Here is a 16,277-nt window from a genome sequence, read left to right as displayed (position 1 = left end):
GCAAGCAGTAGAGTCATAGTATGCTACTGCAGTGCAGGTTACTGCCACATAATCCAGGGGAAAAGCATGTCTGACTTTCTGCTTTTGTGGCTGATCTCCAGTGATTAGCAAACTAGCTGTCTGATATAAAAGTTGAAGGGAAGGTCTCGCATTTCCCCTGTTCCAGCCCTGTAGTCTTGCTACTCGCCTTTGTATTTGGCGAGCATAAGGATAGGTCAGTTGAGCTGACAGGACTGACCAAACAGTGAGTCTCCCCCAGAAAAAGACTATTACTGTAATCATAAAGCAAACACCCTAATAATCATTCTTCTTGTTATTCCCCTGTATGGGGGAATATCTAATGAGATGTATAGATCTGCACTAGAAAACCTAGGACATCTACTTACAGGTAGTGCAGCAGAACTCATTCTTACTGATTCAAAACAATCCATACAAAACAAGTTAAGGAGGAAAAACTTGTGTTGTTTTTAACTCAGTTACTGCACTCTGAGCAGCACATTGCCAGAGATGGAAAAGAAGAATTAATGTCTTATGGAAGAATACAATGTCCAAAAGCAATGCAAACCCTGCATCACCACATTTGCACCCCACTCCAGAATGTTAACAGTATCCTCAGCAGGGTCAAAACAATGTAGCAAATGCATGGAATTTATAACTGTTACCTGTACTGTTGTGATGACTTAATGAAAATAAAAGGCATACCAGGTGGCTAAGGTTCTCTCTGTTTTAATACTTACTTTCATTGAATTTTAAGCTCATTGAGGGAAAAAATTGGGAAGGCAACTTTTTTCTTGAAAGAATCCCATTAGTAAGTGTTGTGACCGCTCCTTAAATGGCTTTCAGTTCATCAGTTCTCCTAAAGAATTCTCTAGTTAAGCTTATTCCATTATGCAGATGTGTGAAATATCTTCAGGCTAGGAAAAAAAAAAAAAAGATTTCTTTTAACCTAAATGCAGATAGCTTAAATTGATATAACCTAGGCTCTTTTATCTTTATGCTACTCTTTTCCAATAGCCATGTTTTGTTCACCTCTCAGATGGGCGAAGTGTGTGATTGTAGAATGGTAGGGCTTTTGTTGTGGGGCATGAAAACAAGAGTGTATTGGAACCCCACTGTTACAGATCTGAACCTTAAAGCATGTCTGTTAAGGCGTTCTTGTTTGACGGCATTTAATCCCGGCCACAGAAAGGCAATTCTTAAGTATTTGGTCTATAATGTGTAGGTAATATTCAGTTGAGTTGAGTAGCTCAGTAGCAGGTGACTTGTAGGCCTAACAAAAAAGAGTTAACAGAATAGTGATTTGAATTTAAAAAAAAAAAGAGAGAGAGAAAATGGGACACCAGAATACAGTAATTTTATCCAGAAATCTTATGTCTTTGCATCTCACATACATTCTCATTGTTTCTTCATTCCTTTCCTGTTTGCATAGGTGAAATGGATCAGCACTTCATCTGACAAGTTGTTTTTCTTCCCTTCCTCCTGAAGGGGAGGAAACTCCCTGAAACTCTCGGACTTTTTTGTTTCAGCGATACCTTGATGAAGCAGATAGAGATAAGGAGCGTTATATGCGGGAGCTGGAGCAGTATCAGAAGACTGAAGCCTACAAAGTCTTTAGCAGGAAAGCACAAGACAGACAAAAAGGCAAATCACACAGGCAAGGTATTGAATGGGACAAAAATATGTGCCTAGGTAGAATAATGGAAGATTCCCAGCTAGTCATATAGCCTCACACTCATTTAAAGCCTTTGATCTAAAGGCTTTTTAAAAAGTGAATGTGTTCTTTCTATGGCATTTGCATCAGCCAAGTGTTAAGTGATTAGATTTATGTAAATTTAACTGTACCTAGATTGTATTGGAGGATGTGCGCTAAAAGCATCAAAGTTAGACACAACTTATGTGATTTATAAGGGAGCTGCACAAGTTTTCTGTCTTTAAGTGTTGTGTGATTATGGTTGTGTAACTGCTTTGGTTCTTGTTTTCTCAAATCTTGTGTATTTTGGGGGATTTCTTGTTTGTTTTTTCTTTTTTCAGATGGAGCAAGACAGCCAGCCCATGATCATGAGGTAAACATCTTCATTCTACCCTTATGTCAGTGGACACATTTTTCAGATGATGCAAGTTTCTAGTGAAGTCAATAAAAAAATAGTTTATGCCAGTTGAAGACCCTAATCAGAGGTTTAGAGTTGAATTCTTCCTCTTCCTATGCAGTTTTTGATCAAAAGTTAGAAACAACTGAGAACTCTTATGATCACATTAGTATGATGAAAATTAAATTTAGTAAGTCTTGGGCAGGTACAAATGATCTAAGATAAAGTGGGAGTGTAGGGTACACTTAAAACAGATTTTTAATGTTAAATCAATGGGTGCAAGTCAGTAAATTGAGCCTTTAAGTATCTGGTGTGTTAGAGGTTCAACTTGCAAAATTTTTACTTTGAAATTTTTCAAAGCAGAGAATTTTAATTATTACTTGGTAAGTAAAAATTGAGGTAAAATGTACAAATAGCTTGAGACCTAGATAAACCTTCCAAGTTAGCACCTTTTAGGTTGCTGTTTTCAGGTATTGATTTTCTGCGGCAACATGAATGCTTGTGGCTTCTGAGAAGAAAATGGGTAAAGTAACCAAATCATTGGGAGATGTCTGGCTTAAACCTCCTCCTGCCTGCCCCTCTGCCCCCCCCCCCCCCCCCCCCCCCGCTTTGCATATGTAAATATTGGACAAGAGTAATAATGCTTGGAGGTAAGATGCCTGTGCTTTAGTTGATGAGACGTATCACAAATCTTGTGCATCCTGGCTGACTATGCTATCTCTTCCCTTGAAGCGCTGAAACTCTCTCCAGTTGTATTACCTAGGGCCACAGAGCTTCTTTCATGGTTGCCAATAAATTGCAAACAAAAAGCAATGAAACATCTTGTTTATACACAGCCTCTTCACTTGTAAGCAATAGGCCTTTCTGAAAGATCTGTTTTTCTTTGTGAGGTTCTTTGCCTTGGGAAAGCAATCAAGTTGCTTTTTAATGTGTTCATTACAATAGTGACAAGGCTGTGCACTGCTGAGAGGCAACTACTGGTCTTGTCTACTTTTAAGGAAAATAAGTTTCACTTCCAGGAAAATACTTTAGTAGCATGTTTTCAATATGCCTTTTTATTAACTCTTAAAGGAAGTACTTGCAGTAAGATTAATCTTTAGAAGTACATGGTTCCCAGGATTTCTGGTTCTACAGTCACTGAATCAAAGTTTGTCTTTAATTGTACAAAGACAGATTACTGAAGGCTTCAAGTTCTAGGTTGGCTGTGATGTTTACATAACCTTTAAATTATACAGGTGGCAAGCTACAAATTCAGAGTCTTACCTCTCATCCTTCTAACTCGAGCTGTCATTGCTGAAATCTCACATCATAAATGCAGTTAAAAAGGAGTCCTCCATACCCTGTGGGGCTTTTAAGCTTCATCAGATAGTTATTATATAGTTGAGCTAGCAACGTGTTAGGCAGGCATACTCTTCTGAAAGCATGTGCCTTTGCGTAGCATTTTTCACCTTTATATTATAAAATTCTACATGCTTATCACCTGATGCTTTCACATCTTTTCTGCAAGGGAGTCAGGTGTTACAATCCTGCATAGGCAAGGAACAAGCAGAAAAGATTTGGATTGCTTTTAGAAGTATATACTCAAGTTGTTACTGGAAGCAAGACTAAAGCTTTTTGTTGTCTTGTTGCTTTCTCTTATGCACGTTGACTATTATTATTGTGTTTGTGATTAGTAGGTACGATCTGATTAAATTATTTCTTGAGAGAACATAAGGTCAAAGACACCTTTCCTTCTCCCCTCGCCACACTTAGGTTTTCATGATTTAGTTTCTGTGAATCAGTGTTGAATTGATTTTAAATATTGTATATAGAGATGACCTCCAAAAAATATTGCAGTGAACAATTCAAATACTAATTGTAATAAAAAATAACAAAAAGATGAGGCTTGGGAGGGTGAGACGAAACTTTTAATAGGCAGATATAGCCATGAAAAACATGGAGACACTGTCTTAATAAGCACATCTGTGGGCATGAAATAGAATGTTTTTCTTCCTTCAAATCCTAGTTTTATAAATATAACATATAGCAATATACACTAGAACTATTAATTGTAATCAGCAGCGATCAAACCATTGTTAATTGTTCTCCATTGTTATGTTACTGCTTCTTTCCTCAAGTTTGATTCCGACTAGGTCTAGGTCCATGCAGTCAGTTACGCAACTTTTTACTGGCAAGATTTCAAAGATTTATACACACATGAGGGAGATTAGGCATTGCCTGGTAGTATTTACAACCTTTGAAGATAGGGAAATGGCTGCCATAGTGTGAGCACACAGGAAGAAAACCATCTACTCTGAGAACATTTTTTTTTTTTTTATGAAGTAGTGTATTTATTATATCTGTTCCTTACATTGTCTGCACCTGACCGTACAAGGAAGGATGAGCTTAAACCCTGCAAAATCTCAGCTTTTTCTTTACAGTAGTTCACCGTGTCTCTAAGAACTTCAGGTCTGATTTGTTCAGGAACTTCCAAAGATCAACCTCAGTATTAATAACCAGATGAGAATTATTTGTTGACAATCTGGAATCATCTCAATCTTATTTAAAGCAAATGATAGAAACAATGATTTTAGTTCTCTTTTGATTTGAGGGATGACAAAATGATATGCAACCTGAACAGACTGGGGCTTTTCAATAGGAGGTAATCAAAACCTTACGATTTTAATCCTGAGTGAACCTTAGAGTGGCTTAAGTACTTCAGAGTTCTCAAGAGGATCTTTTACATGCTGGGTAATGTATTCTGTAATAGAAGAGCGCTGATAGCTTTCATTGTCACTCTTCTGTTTAGTAGAATTTCTTGGTTGCCTTTCAGAAGCTGAACAGTTTCATCTAATTGCTTTAATATTTTTTTGGTTTTACCTGAAGAACCTGTATCCTAGGGCTGCAAATAGAATACCCTTTCCTCTTCACGCTACCTCTCCCCCACCATCTATTTTCTAAGAGCCAGCGATGATCCACATCAGTGCCTCTTTGCACACAGGTAGCAATAGTAAGTGTGAATTAGAACATCTAAGATGGATGTCCTATAAGTGTTTTAACCAAGCTTCATAACTGCCAGCATTTCTTAGTGCACATTAATGCTGAGATCCTAGATTTTGGGGGTGAAATTAATTCCTAGCCATCTAGGGAGTATTCAGACAAAATGAATGCATTATGCACACTTCTGTACATGACTTCTTATTTCTAAATACATACTCTTCAGACTTTTTCCTTACAGTAGCAAGTATCAAAACTTCAGTGAAGAACACATGTGATCATGTACCCCTAGTGACACCGCACTGTGACTCTCAGAGCTGGGAAGGTTTGTTCCCCCTCCCTGTAGTCCTGCCTGTTTCTAGTGCATTTTCAGTTGATTCAGGCCAAGTGATTTGAGTTCTCGCTCAGCAGATACAGAACTTCCCAGCTGTAATTCTACCAGACAATAAAACTCAGCTTATCTTTTACTTTAAAAAATATCAATTGACAGTCTCCTCAGAGTATCTGAATTTCCATCTAGTCTTGTCTATCTTGGTTGACTGCCAAACGGCATTCAGCTCACCCCATCTAGCCCCTTTATATAGCAGACACCAATGTGATACTCTGAGCTCAGGTGCCAGAATTCCCTTATCAGCTGTTAAACATTTATGTTTTCTGCTGGGCACCAAATCATTTTTGACACTGCATAATTTTGGAGGATGAGTTTGTGGTACATTATCAACTGTGGTGTTTGAGAGGTTTGAAAACCATTTGTTCTCCACAGGCGTTCTCTCATGCTTAACTTTGTTTCTATATTAAGTAACAGGTTGGTTGTAGTTGCTGCAGTATATCAAACCGAATTTGCATTGGCTTTGTCAATAACAATGCAGGCTTTAAAGCAAGCATTAATTCCCATTGATTTTGACATGCAGAAATGGTGACTGAAGTATATTATGGTAGGGGTTTTTTTTTCTTGAGTCAAATTAAGTTTTTTAGGTTTTTTGACTAAGTTACAGAGCATTTCCTGATTTAAAAGTTTTTTTTTAAAGAAAGCCTATTATAGTCACAAATGATAAATTGGCATCAAATCTTCTGCACCTGAAATGCTCTCTTAGTTTTTAATAGCCTCAAGTTCCCATAGTTGAATTCACCAACTTTATCAGAAATTAGGTGAAGAGATCTGAAAGTTGACAGGAAACCCTTGACTACAGGCTTTATCTTAAGATGACAAACTTCTCTTGTGTCTTAAAGTGAAAAAATTTTGCAGTGTTTGGTTTTGCAGTATGCAGGAGGCAACAGTCCAGTTCCTTGAAGTCCTCGCATTAATGCATACCTGCCATAGCCATGGTGAACGACTGCCTTCTAACAGCAAAATATGCCTATAAGTATTCACCTTTATCCTTCCAAGATACTACGTGTTCTCTAAGCAGGTGTTCCGCATAGACTCTTACAAATTGTGTTCATACACTTTGTTTTCAATAGTGGCAGCATCCATCTAAATGTTTCAAAAAAGATGTGGCTTGCTTGAAGCACTGTGCAGCTCCCATCTCTTTTGGAGCCAAAATGCATCTCTCTCCCAGTTTGGAACAGACATGTGGAATTGGTACACTGTGGAAAAGTTGCTTATTTTTTCTTTAGCTGTTGTTTTTCCTGGCTGTTTTCTTTTTTGCTTTGGTAGTGAAAGGCAAAGAACCATGAAACTTACTGTGTGTTTTTTGCTCACTTCATCTCCTGTTTGTTAATATACCTGTATAGATTATTTCAGAATGTGTCAGTTGGTTGGTGGTGGAATGCTTTCCAGTGGAAAATATAAATGAATTCAGGTAGTTTTAAAACTGAATGATTCTGATGTGTAATGTCATTAGGGTGAAAGGGTATATTTTAGTATGTTATATGATATTTTTTGATAATGATATTTGGCCTTTATTAAACCTGTATCTTAAAAAGCTGACACCTGTGCTTTGGCCTTTCTTGGTAGGAGCTGGAAGTGTCTTCAATCCTTCCAGCTCTTTATCTGCCTCATTTTTTTGTCTCCCTTCTCTTTCTATTGATCAAAACAATTTCATGAATTCCCGAAAACAAACAGTAATTAGCTATGTATTACTCTTTCTTTTGTAGAAAGAAGCAGATACAAAGGAGAGATCTGTTTTTGATATTCCAATCTTCACAGAAGAGTTCCTGAATCATAGTAAAGGTAAGTTAAACTTTTGCAGGGCCCCCCTCTTTGCTTTTCCAAAGTTTTTGCCAGGGGCTGTCCAGCTGAAGAGTCCTTGCACTCTCCCATCTCAGCTCAATTAATTACTTGGGTATAGTTGATCAGTGTTTCTGATACTGCCTTACCTCTGTACTAACACAATGGCTGCAATAGCAGTTTTTCCTGGTTTCGTTACCCAAAACTATCCTTTTAGGAGGATATTTCTGATGTTTAAACTCTACTTGGTGTTATTCCAGCCAGTCCAAGCTGGATCTGCTGTTCTATAGGATTAAAAAATACCTGAGATACAGCACGATAATGATTCAGGCTAGTTAGCAGTATTTTATTTTTTTTTTCCCCCTTGATATGTGGAAGATTCCACTGATACGTTTTCTGCTGCTCTATTTGGTTTTTGTAGCTGCATGTCCCAAGAGTTTAGGATTTTTTTCCAGATTTCCTGGAGACTTTCTTAACTGAACAGGACTCAGATTCTTTTCCTGATGATCAATAGAAATGTATTTTTGTAACTGGTATCTCGTCTGTAGGCCTCTTAGCCACTGCAGCTAAGCTATGTCGTACTAAGTGCATTTGAAATCAAGTCTTGCGGTCTTCCTTCCTAATCAATTGCCCTATTCATTTCCATTCTGATGCTTTGAATGTCTTCTAATTTGTCTATCTCTCTAGAAATTAAGTCTATTTAAGTACTACTTTAGGCACTATTGGCACTCCGTGATATGATGCTTTTTCATCTATAAACCAAAACTGCACCATTTGTAATCATCAGTTGAGCGCTCTAGAACATTCTGCTTCATTGCCTACCAATCATAGATGCATTTTTTTTATAGTTTTTTGACTACATGGGAATGGGTTGATATTCACAGCACGTGAAGCTGAGCTGCGGCAGCTGCGTAAGTCCAACATGGAGTTTGAGGAGAGGAATGCTGCTCTGCAGAAACATGTTGAGAGTATGCGTACTGCAGTGGAGAAATTGGAGGTGGATGTGATACAAGAGCGGAGCCGCAACACCGTGCTGCAACAGCATCTAGAGACCTTACGCCAAGCACTCACAACCAGCTTTGCTGGAGTCCCACTACCCGGTAAGACTTTTTTTCCTTATGACTGACATGTTAAATTTAACTTCTAATGTTTATACGATGTTGTGAATTTACAACGTGTGGCCTGCTGTTGTAGTTCTATGGTCTTGGCTGTTTCTGAGCTTTTGTTGTATTAGATAATGAAATCTTACAATGCATGCAGGGGAAGGTTTAGTGTCAATGCTTTATTTCATCTTGGTGGGTTTTTTTTTCTTACTGCTCTTGCTCTTCCTAATAAAATGAGACACATACTCAGTCCTTGCTCTCCTTCACTTGTTTTGTGAAAATCTTACTAAATAGAAAAGGGAGGACCTGCAAGTTCCTTGATTAAAAGAAAGGCTGCATCTGTATTGTCAGATGCCAGGGAATCCACTTAGATTCTATGAATACTTAGCTGAAAGAGTTTTTTATAATCAACTATGAGACTCAAATCAAAGAAAATAATGCTTCATTAGTCCTGATGTCCTTGGAACTACTCACTTTGTGGAGTTAGGAGGACATAGTTTTACAGAATCTGTCACAAGAGGTGGTGCATGGCAAAATCACCTCCTATACCAGTTTGCATGTTGGTACAATTTGCCCTTAGCATTGTCTTAACTTTTTGGAATTGCTGTGGTAATCTAAATATTCTGTGGCTCATTTTACTATGTTAACTATAGGTAGCGGGGAAACACCCACGATGGAAACTATTGATTCCTACATGAATAGGCTGCATAGTATTATTATGGCTAACCCACAAGAGAATGAGAACCTCATAGCCACAGTCCGAGATGTGGTAAACAGACTTGAACGCTAGTGACTGGGTAAGTGTTTGCTCTTAGGCTGCTTTTGTTTGGCAGCTACTTGGTACCTCTGGCACTTGTTCTGACTCTGATTCTTGTGCTGATCACCATATTGTACAATCAAAAAGTTTTCTTCCTCAAAGCCACAGAAGCAGGTTGACTTAATGAAAGTCAAATGGGGTTGAAAATATTCAACAGCATTAAAGGGTTCTGCAATTCCCCCTAGTTCCAAGATATTTTGTATAAAGACATAAATAGCTGTTTGTCCTATTATTCATTGTATTTGTGTAAGGTGAATAAGAATACTGTCAGAATGGTGTAAAAAAGAAAAATTATTTAAGTTTTAGTAACAGGGTAACTAATATAGAAGAAGGTTCCTTTCTTGAGTGAAGCAAACCTGAAAAATTCTGCATTAATTGTGGAATGTGATGGTCACAGAGAATTTTTTTTTGTCTCAAGAAGTTACAGGTGAACTCAACTCCATTGTAAACTGAAAGTACCCTACCACTACCTGCTCTGTAGCACCTGTAGTCAAGCTCTTCTGGTTATGAAGGTTTGCATGTAAATGAAGCACTGATGTGTAGTTCAGGCTATACGTGGCATTTGCTGAGACTCGCATGATCGTGTGGTTTATGCATAGGTTATTACTTGAGCTCATGATTCTGTATTTTTGCTTCTGTTTAACAGCTTAGAAAACTGTAATAGGGAACTGAGTAGAAAAACAAATCAAAAATCAACAAAGAAATACCAGTCTTTCTGCATTACTGTACTACTTTGCATTTCCCGCGCCACTTACTTCCCTCCTTCCCCCATGACACACAGCACTAGACAGCCATTAGGAGTTTGCCGCCTTCTATTTTAACTATGTACATACCTGCATTCTTTAGGCATTTATTATGCCTACTGTACATGTCTTGAATAGTGTTTAGAAATGCAAATAAAGCTGCGTTGTGCCATCTGCAAATATGAAGACAGGGCTTTTTATCCTTTCTGATTCTGACCTTTTGTGATACTGTGTAGAACAGTTAATTACACTTCCCCATTATAGTGTGGTTTAAGCTAAAAGATCATTGTCCTTCCAGAGGGTAGCCAGATGGAACGGACTATAGTTCTAAGAGATGACTGAGCTCCCAGCAGAATAAAGAAGTGCCTTTACTGCTGCTATTTATGAAAGGAACAGCTTGTCGATCCACGTCTGGGATTTTTCAGTAGCTCATCAACCTCCTCATTTTCGTATACTGCTTTCAATTAGCACTCAAGCTCAGAAGGAGAATCGGGGGATGGGGAGGTTTTACAGAATGTGTAAGAGGGAAAGCAGTTTCTCATCAATCAGTTATTAGAAGGGCATGCCAGGCCCTGAAACAGATGTTTGTCCTTTAAACACCTTGCCAGAAAAATCGTTATCTCAAGGCTACTAAAATCTAGACTTTGGTTTTCATGTCAGGCAGATTCATATTTCCTAAATGATGGACAATTTCTGTGTTCCTAAAAATGCAAATAACTTTTTCTTAGATAAACTGGGTTCAGCTGTAATTGGTTTGAAAAAAAAAAAAAATTCTTGCTTTAGAATTCTTCCTTCCACTTTACAGTTGAAAAATAGGACTCCATTCCTTTCTTCCCCCTCCCACCAATACCTTCCCTCTTTTCAGCACCAAGACAGTGTGAGGCAATTAAAACTGTGATTAATAATCACCTAGTTTTGTTATATAAAGACATACATTTAAGTGGATATCATGATCAAGAAATTCATAGAGCTATTAATTACACTAAGGCAATGATTATATTTTGTGACAAAATCATAGAAGGCAGAAGGTTGGCCTTTACTGGATGCAAACCTAGAAAAAAGTAGAGCTTCCGTAGAAAAGAGGGAAGCTTTGGATAGAAAGGTTCAGCTGGCATCCGATAAACTGTATCAGCAAACTGTCATCATCATTGTCCCTTTGTTAACATGCGTATGAAGTATATTCTCCTAAATGTAATGTCTATCAACCAAATACTCTGTTTGAGGTTGAGACACATTACAAATCAATTTCATAGAAAAATCTATTTATTATGATACTCTTGAAAACCACTGTGCTTCACAGAACTGAAGAGGTTTTTGGTGGCTTAGTACATTGTATTTAGTGACTACTTGACTATACTAGTGAATGTTTTTGTTTTTCTGTACTGCATGGTAAAGAGGACTTCTTTGTGCAAACAGTATATGGGAGAGAAGAGGAAGTTTTTCTTTATTTAGCACTGTTCTCTGGATGGAAACAAGAATCCAGTTACAGTTCTGTCTCTATAGGCTTCTTTGCTATACTTCTTAATATTTTGTTTTTAGATAAAGCATGCAAAAAAATAATGTCACAGTGCCTATTTAGTCCTGGCAGACTGTAGTCTTCTAACACTTATTTTTCTGTTTTGTCTGCAGGTCTCGTGACCCAGGGATGCTTTACAAAATTTTTTTGGCCAGTGTGGAATAAGAAGCCATGAGGGAAAGACTAGGGGTGGGAGGCAGAATTGCAGGTTTGTCCTGGTCCCTGCCTTTGTGGTTTGTCAGTGAGACAAACAGATCAATGCATTAAAAGGTCTTAAGAAGCCACGGACACCACCCACTAAACATTTGGAACTGTCCTCTGTGTAAACATTTAAGAGCATGCAACTTTTGTGCAATCTTCAGTTTCTTATTAATTTTGCTGGGTGTGAGGGTGCATATGTTCTGTGGACTGGCTGACTATGGAGATGAAATCTCACAATTCGTGAAATGAAGTCAGCCTATGTGCTGTAGTAATAACTTTGATGTGTTATATTGCCTAATGTCTTCTAGTGTCTTTTATTTTGTTTTCATGTTTATCTTGTGGGATCACTTTCCTCGACTTTAGTTTTCTTCGTTTGATCTTGTTATCTGATACTTGCAGTACTAGATAGCAACGCTTGTGTTCTCTGCTATAACAGGCAGTCTTCCTTGGTGCACTGTCTTGTCCTACCCTGCCTGCTATGTTTATATAAGCTTTTCTTAAGCATAATCTTGGGGGGTTTTGTGTTAGCCTGCAGCTTCTACAATGTGAGTTTGCTCCCTGCTAGGGACTGACTGTGGTTGATGCTTTGTGACTTGATTCTACTATGAGACAGACTTCCTCTCTCCCCTCTCTCTTCAAGCACCTCTCTTGCACATAGCATCCTGCGCTTCTGTGAAGGTTTCCTGTTATCTCTTGAAAATGTTTGGTGGAGCATTTTACTACTGCAAAGGTCAGTGGTAATCAAGATGGAAAGTGAAATGTTGGTTCTTCTCAGCAGGGAGAATAGGAATCTCCATTTTAGACTAAAACCACAAAGCTTGCCCTTCCTCTGATAAGTTGCTCACTCTAATTTAACGTTACTGCCTTGTTTTTGAGAGAATGATCTCGTGGTGAGAGCGGTATTCTATAAAAGGAGAAATGGGCAGGGGGATTGCAATTTTTTTCTGCCCTTCTAAATCACAATGCTGGGAAGCAATATGCCTGGAAACAGCACATGTATTTTTGCATGAATTATTAGAGCAGAGAAGGTTATTAGCAGCTAGGTCCACATAGCAGCCCGCAGAATTCTACATTACAGCCCACAGCCCATAAGTGCTTTCACCTTTTGTACAGTTAAAGTACAGCCTGTGGAGCTTATAGCATTCAGTATATTATGTTTGAGTGTGACCTAAATGGCCTTTCACTTACATCAAGTAGAACTCTGCATGCTAGAGTCTGTAATCTTGCTGAGCTATGCTGCATCTCCTGTCAAAGATGAAGGCACCTACTGTCTTGCACTAACTTATGCAAATCATTTGCTGCCCTTTGGTTCCTGTCAAACTGTTAATTCAGACTTTGGTTGAGCACTTGTTGGACATCTCTGGGCTTTATGGTAATCATTGAAATGCTCTTTCTTCCACGTGACAATCTCCTTGCTCCTCCTTGAGAAATCTTTAAGATTTCCCTGTTAAGAATTGGAGATTGCTTTCATTACTGGAGTGCATTGCAGTCAGCATCGCTTTAGTGTATCTGTAATGCAAGTATTTGAAGATTAAAAAGCAGTTTCTTCTTTTCCCATGCTGTACACATGGACTTCATGCTTGCCTGAAGCCATCTCCAAGTCAACACCTTGTATGTCAGGCCTCTGCTTACTCATGGGCTTATTGCTGTAGCAAAGCCGCAAGGATTTCCATGTACATTCAAGTCTTCCTTCAGGGAGGAAACTCCTTTCTCTTGTCTTCAGTCTCCTTTTCAAGACTTCACAAAAACGAACCTCAATTTGCTGCATTGACCTCCATTTTCCTTAGCACGGATGAGACCAACTGATGTTGGCATGAACTTCTTTTAGTGAATGCTATGACAAATATTGTGCGGGGAGAAAATCCTACAGGTTAATAATGTCTACAGAAGAAGCACCGATACCTTCATTTCTTGTGTGTATCTTGTTTTTTAGAATTGGTGTTATCTGACTTTATTGAAGTGGCCAAAATGCACTGCATAGCCAAAAGTTTATTTACAAAATTCTAAAGTTCAATCTGTGGCATCTTACCTAATACCTGGAGTTGTATCCCATAAAGAGTCTAGAAATTGCTATGTAATACGATAGCAAGATGCAATTCCAGGCTGTGACATACACGTACCATAAATAAGGTATGGGTGACTGTAGGCTGCCCCTGCTTACATAAATTCAATGCAGCTCTCAGATCGTGGCATACTGCTAATACATCATTCTGTTGAGTAGCATGCAAGTGTTATGGGTTAGGAAATTTAAGGTGATATTATTAGCTGGGGGCTGACAAATCTCTTGCTTTTTCCCACAAGGAAGGAGGGGAGGTGGTATACTCATAGCATCTGGGGGAAGACTAAGTTCTTGCTCACCAATGATGTGACAGATGATGTTTTGTCTCATTAAGAAGCTGCTTATTTACATCGATTTACCCTATAAAAATGGATTTCATCTTTCCAGTGTTTTCTGAGTGTCACTTCAGTTTACATTTTTCAATGTTGGCTGATAAAAAAAAAACAGTAAAAAATGAAGTGCGTGTCAAGGAGAAGAGCAGGATAAAATGCTTTTGTCACTTAGAGAAATGTTAAGAGAAATACGTGAAAACAGAATCCATTTGCTGGATTAATGTGTTTGGAATTGTTGAGATGCCAAGTTTTCTGTACAATGTTTTTGTAATTAAACTTTGGACTTCCTTTGTTTCTAAGAAGTTGATGTGCTTGTTTGACACTTGCTTCATTAAAATTGTTCAACATTGAATCCATTCTGATTCAATTTTAACTGCATTTTCATGAAAGAACTATTACTAGCATTGCTCTGTTGTCTGAGAGATTTTGGCAACTTCACGTTAACCTTTGAAAGGAAATAATGTACCTCTTCCCCTTCTCCATCCTCAGTGTATCTCCCTCTGAAAAAGCTAAAGGAAGTAATTATTATTTACAGTGATGAAGACTTCAGAGATCTTTGGTTATAGCTAATTATTATCAGTGCTCTTCCTGTCATCTTTGTTCCTCAACTTGAGTAACTTTTAAAATGTCGTGGGTGCCTCTCCCTCAGCCCTTTTTTTGACATCCTTGTCTTCCTTTGTGTTCCCTAATTTCCCACCGCCATGTTTATTTTCTCTTCCTATAAGAACCTTCTGTATCATACCTATTGCCCCCCTCTTGGTTTTCTTTTCCCCTACTACATTTTTATCATGTATCTTTTCTTCTGCTTGCTGAGTATGGAGCCAAACTGTAGCCTCATGAAATGTGCTTTGGGTGTAGATCTTCTGTGGAGGAGTTTTGGATGACTTCGGCCTGCACTGGTGCTCTTTCAGAGGTCACAGTGCTGTAAGCAACCGTGTCTTTGTGTTATTTTTGTGGTCACATCTCATTTTGATTGCCAAATTAATGCCTGGTCTTTCTGTATACCGACAGGCTTGGTTCAGATACTATCTGCTGTCTGGGGCAGACTGCACATTTAGATTTACAGTGCTTTGGAGATTTTGTCAAATACGAATTAGGAAATGATAAAGATACAAAAATTAGAAGAAATATAGGGAAATCTCCTATAGGAGAATAGCTGCAATGTGACAATGGCTAGTCCAGAGTTGGAGAAGGTAACAGCAAAACAGGTGTACGCCTGGAGGGAAAAAATAAGAGCAAAGCAGCAATAAGTTCATTATAAGACAAAGATCTAGTTATTTTCTAACCTGTGGTGCTGTACGTGGCATCAGGAGCAGTTGGTGGTCAACCATGCTCAATTTAAGATAATGTAGTGTAGTGTAATATTTCTGCTGTTTTTTTCCTGTTTGTTACCCTGTTTATTCTGCTGCTGGTCAATTGGACCGATGATTAATAATCATTTAAGGGAAGTTATGGGGTTTTGAGGGCTTTGGGCTTTTTTAAGAGGGAAAGATTGCTTCCTCTTTCCTAAGGGAGGTTCCTGTTGGTAATGTATTTGGAATCTGAAATTAGGTCTTTTTTTAATCTTTTGCTTCAGTTGTATCCTTCAGAGTCAGGAGTACACTCAGGCTTGTCCTTCTACCATAGAATTTTTCTGCTTGTGAACCATGAGTAGTTTTGCTGCGCCTTTCTTCCTCATTGCTTATAGTATTGAGGGTTTTTTTTAACTTTTTTAACTTCAACTTTTTGGAATATATTCATGATTTGCCATCTTAATTGCAAAATCTCTGGATTTTGTATGTATTGTACCATTTTGGTATGTGGTAAAGTATCCACATCCATTATGTAATACAAGGAATAACATTTATATAAACTGATTCATGGGTTATATTAATAAACCTGTAATTCTTATGCTGTGGGTTCTTGGTTTTTATCATTTAATGTGTAGACACTGATGGTTTGTGTATCTGAAGATATAGAAATTGGAGTTCGTGAAGGTTTGAAGCTTAAGTCTGTATTATTACTGGCATAGGGAGACCTGTGCAATGCAAGTTTTTGAATATTTGTACTAAAGTAATGACAAGCAAATGCAGCTAGAATATTTCTAAGCACAATTTTAGAGGGCAGCAAGAGGGAAAGGTGGCTGTACAAATCATACTAGACATGAAAACACACGGCTTCCTACTCTGAAGTTTTCTAACTCAGAGGAAAACTTAGAGAAGAGAGGTGTGATGCTGATGGCAGATACCACTGAACTATGGCTACTGTGTGATCTCTATTACAAAGTTGTGTTG

The 16,277-nt window shown here is 38.2% G+C and overlaps 1 protein-coding gene across 3 annotated transcripts in view; it reads left to right on the top strand.

Moving 5' to 3' along the window:
- HMG20A (high mobility group 20A) overlaps positions 1-14,356 on the top strand; it is a 45,599-nt gene extending 31,243 nt beyond the window's left edge. For all 3 annotated transcript variants that reach the window (XM_041123275.1, XM_041123273.1, XM_041123274.1), the window contains 6 exons: positions 1,527-1,659; positions 2,032-2,063; positions 7,161-7,236; positions 8,118-8,333; positions 8,990-9,133; positions 11,526-14,356. In XM_041123275.1, the coding sequence (XP_040979209.1) occupies positions 1,527-1,659; positions 2,032-2,063; positions 7,161-7,236; positions 8,118-8,333; positions 8,990-9,126 (594 nt within the window). In that variant the 3' untranslated portion in view covers positions 9,127-9,133; positions 11,526-14,356. The remainder of the gene's footprint in view (positions 1-1,526; positions 1,660-2,031; positions 2,064-7,160; positions 7,237-8,117; positions 8,334-8,989; positions 9,134-11,525) is intronic.
- The last annotated feature ends 1,921 nt before the right edge of the window (positions 14,357-16,277 follow it).

Source organism: Aquila chrysaetos, chromosome 5 (assembly GCF_900496995.4).
Source record: "Aquila chrysaetos chrysaetos chromosome 5, bAquChr1.4, whole genome shotgun sequence".
In the NCBI taxonomy this organism is placed as follows: Eukaryota; Metazoa; Chordata; class Aves; order Accipitriformes; family Accipitridae; genus Aquila; species Aquila chrysaetos.
Note: the sequence above shows the minus strand (reverse complement) of the source record. Positions and strands in the feature narration are given on the sequence as shown.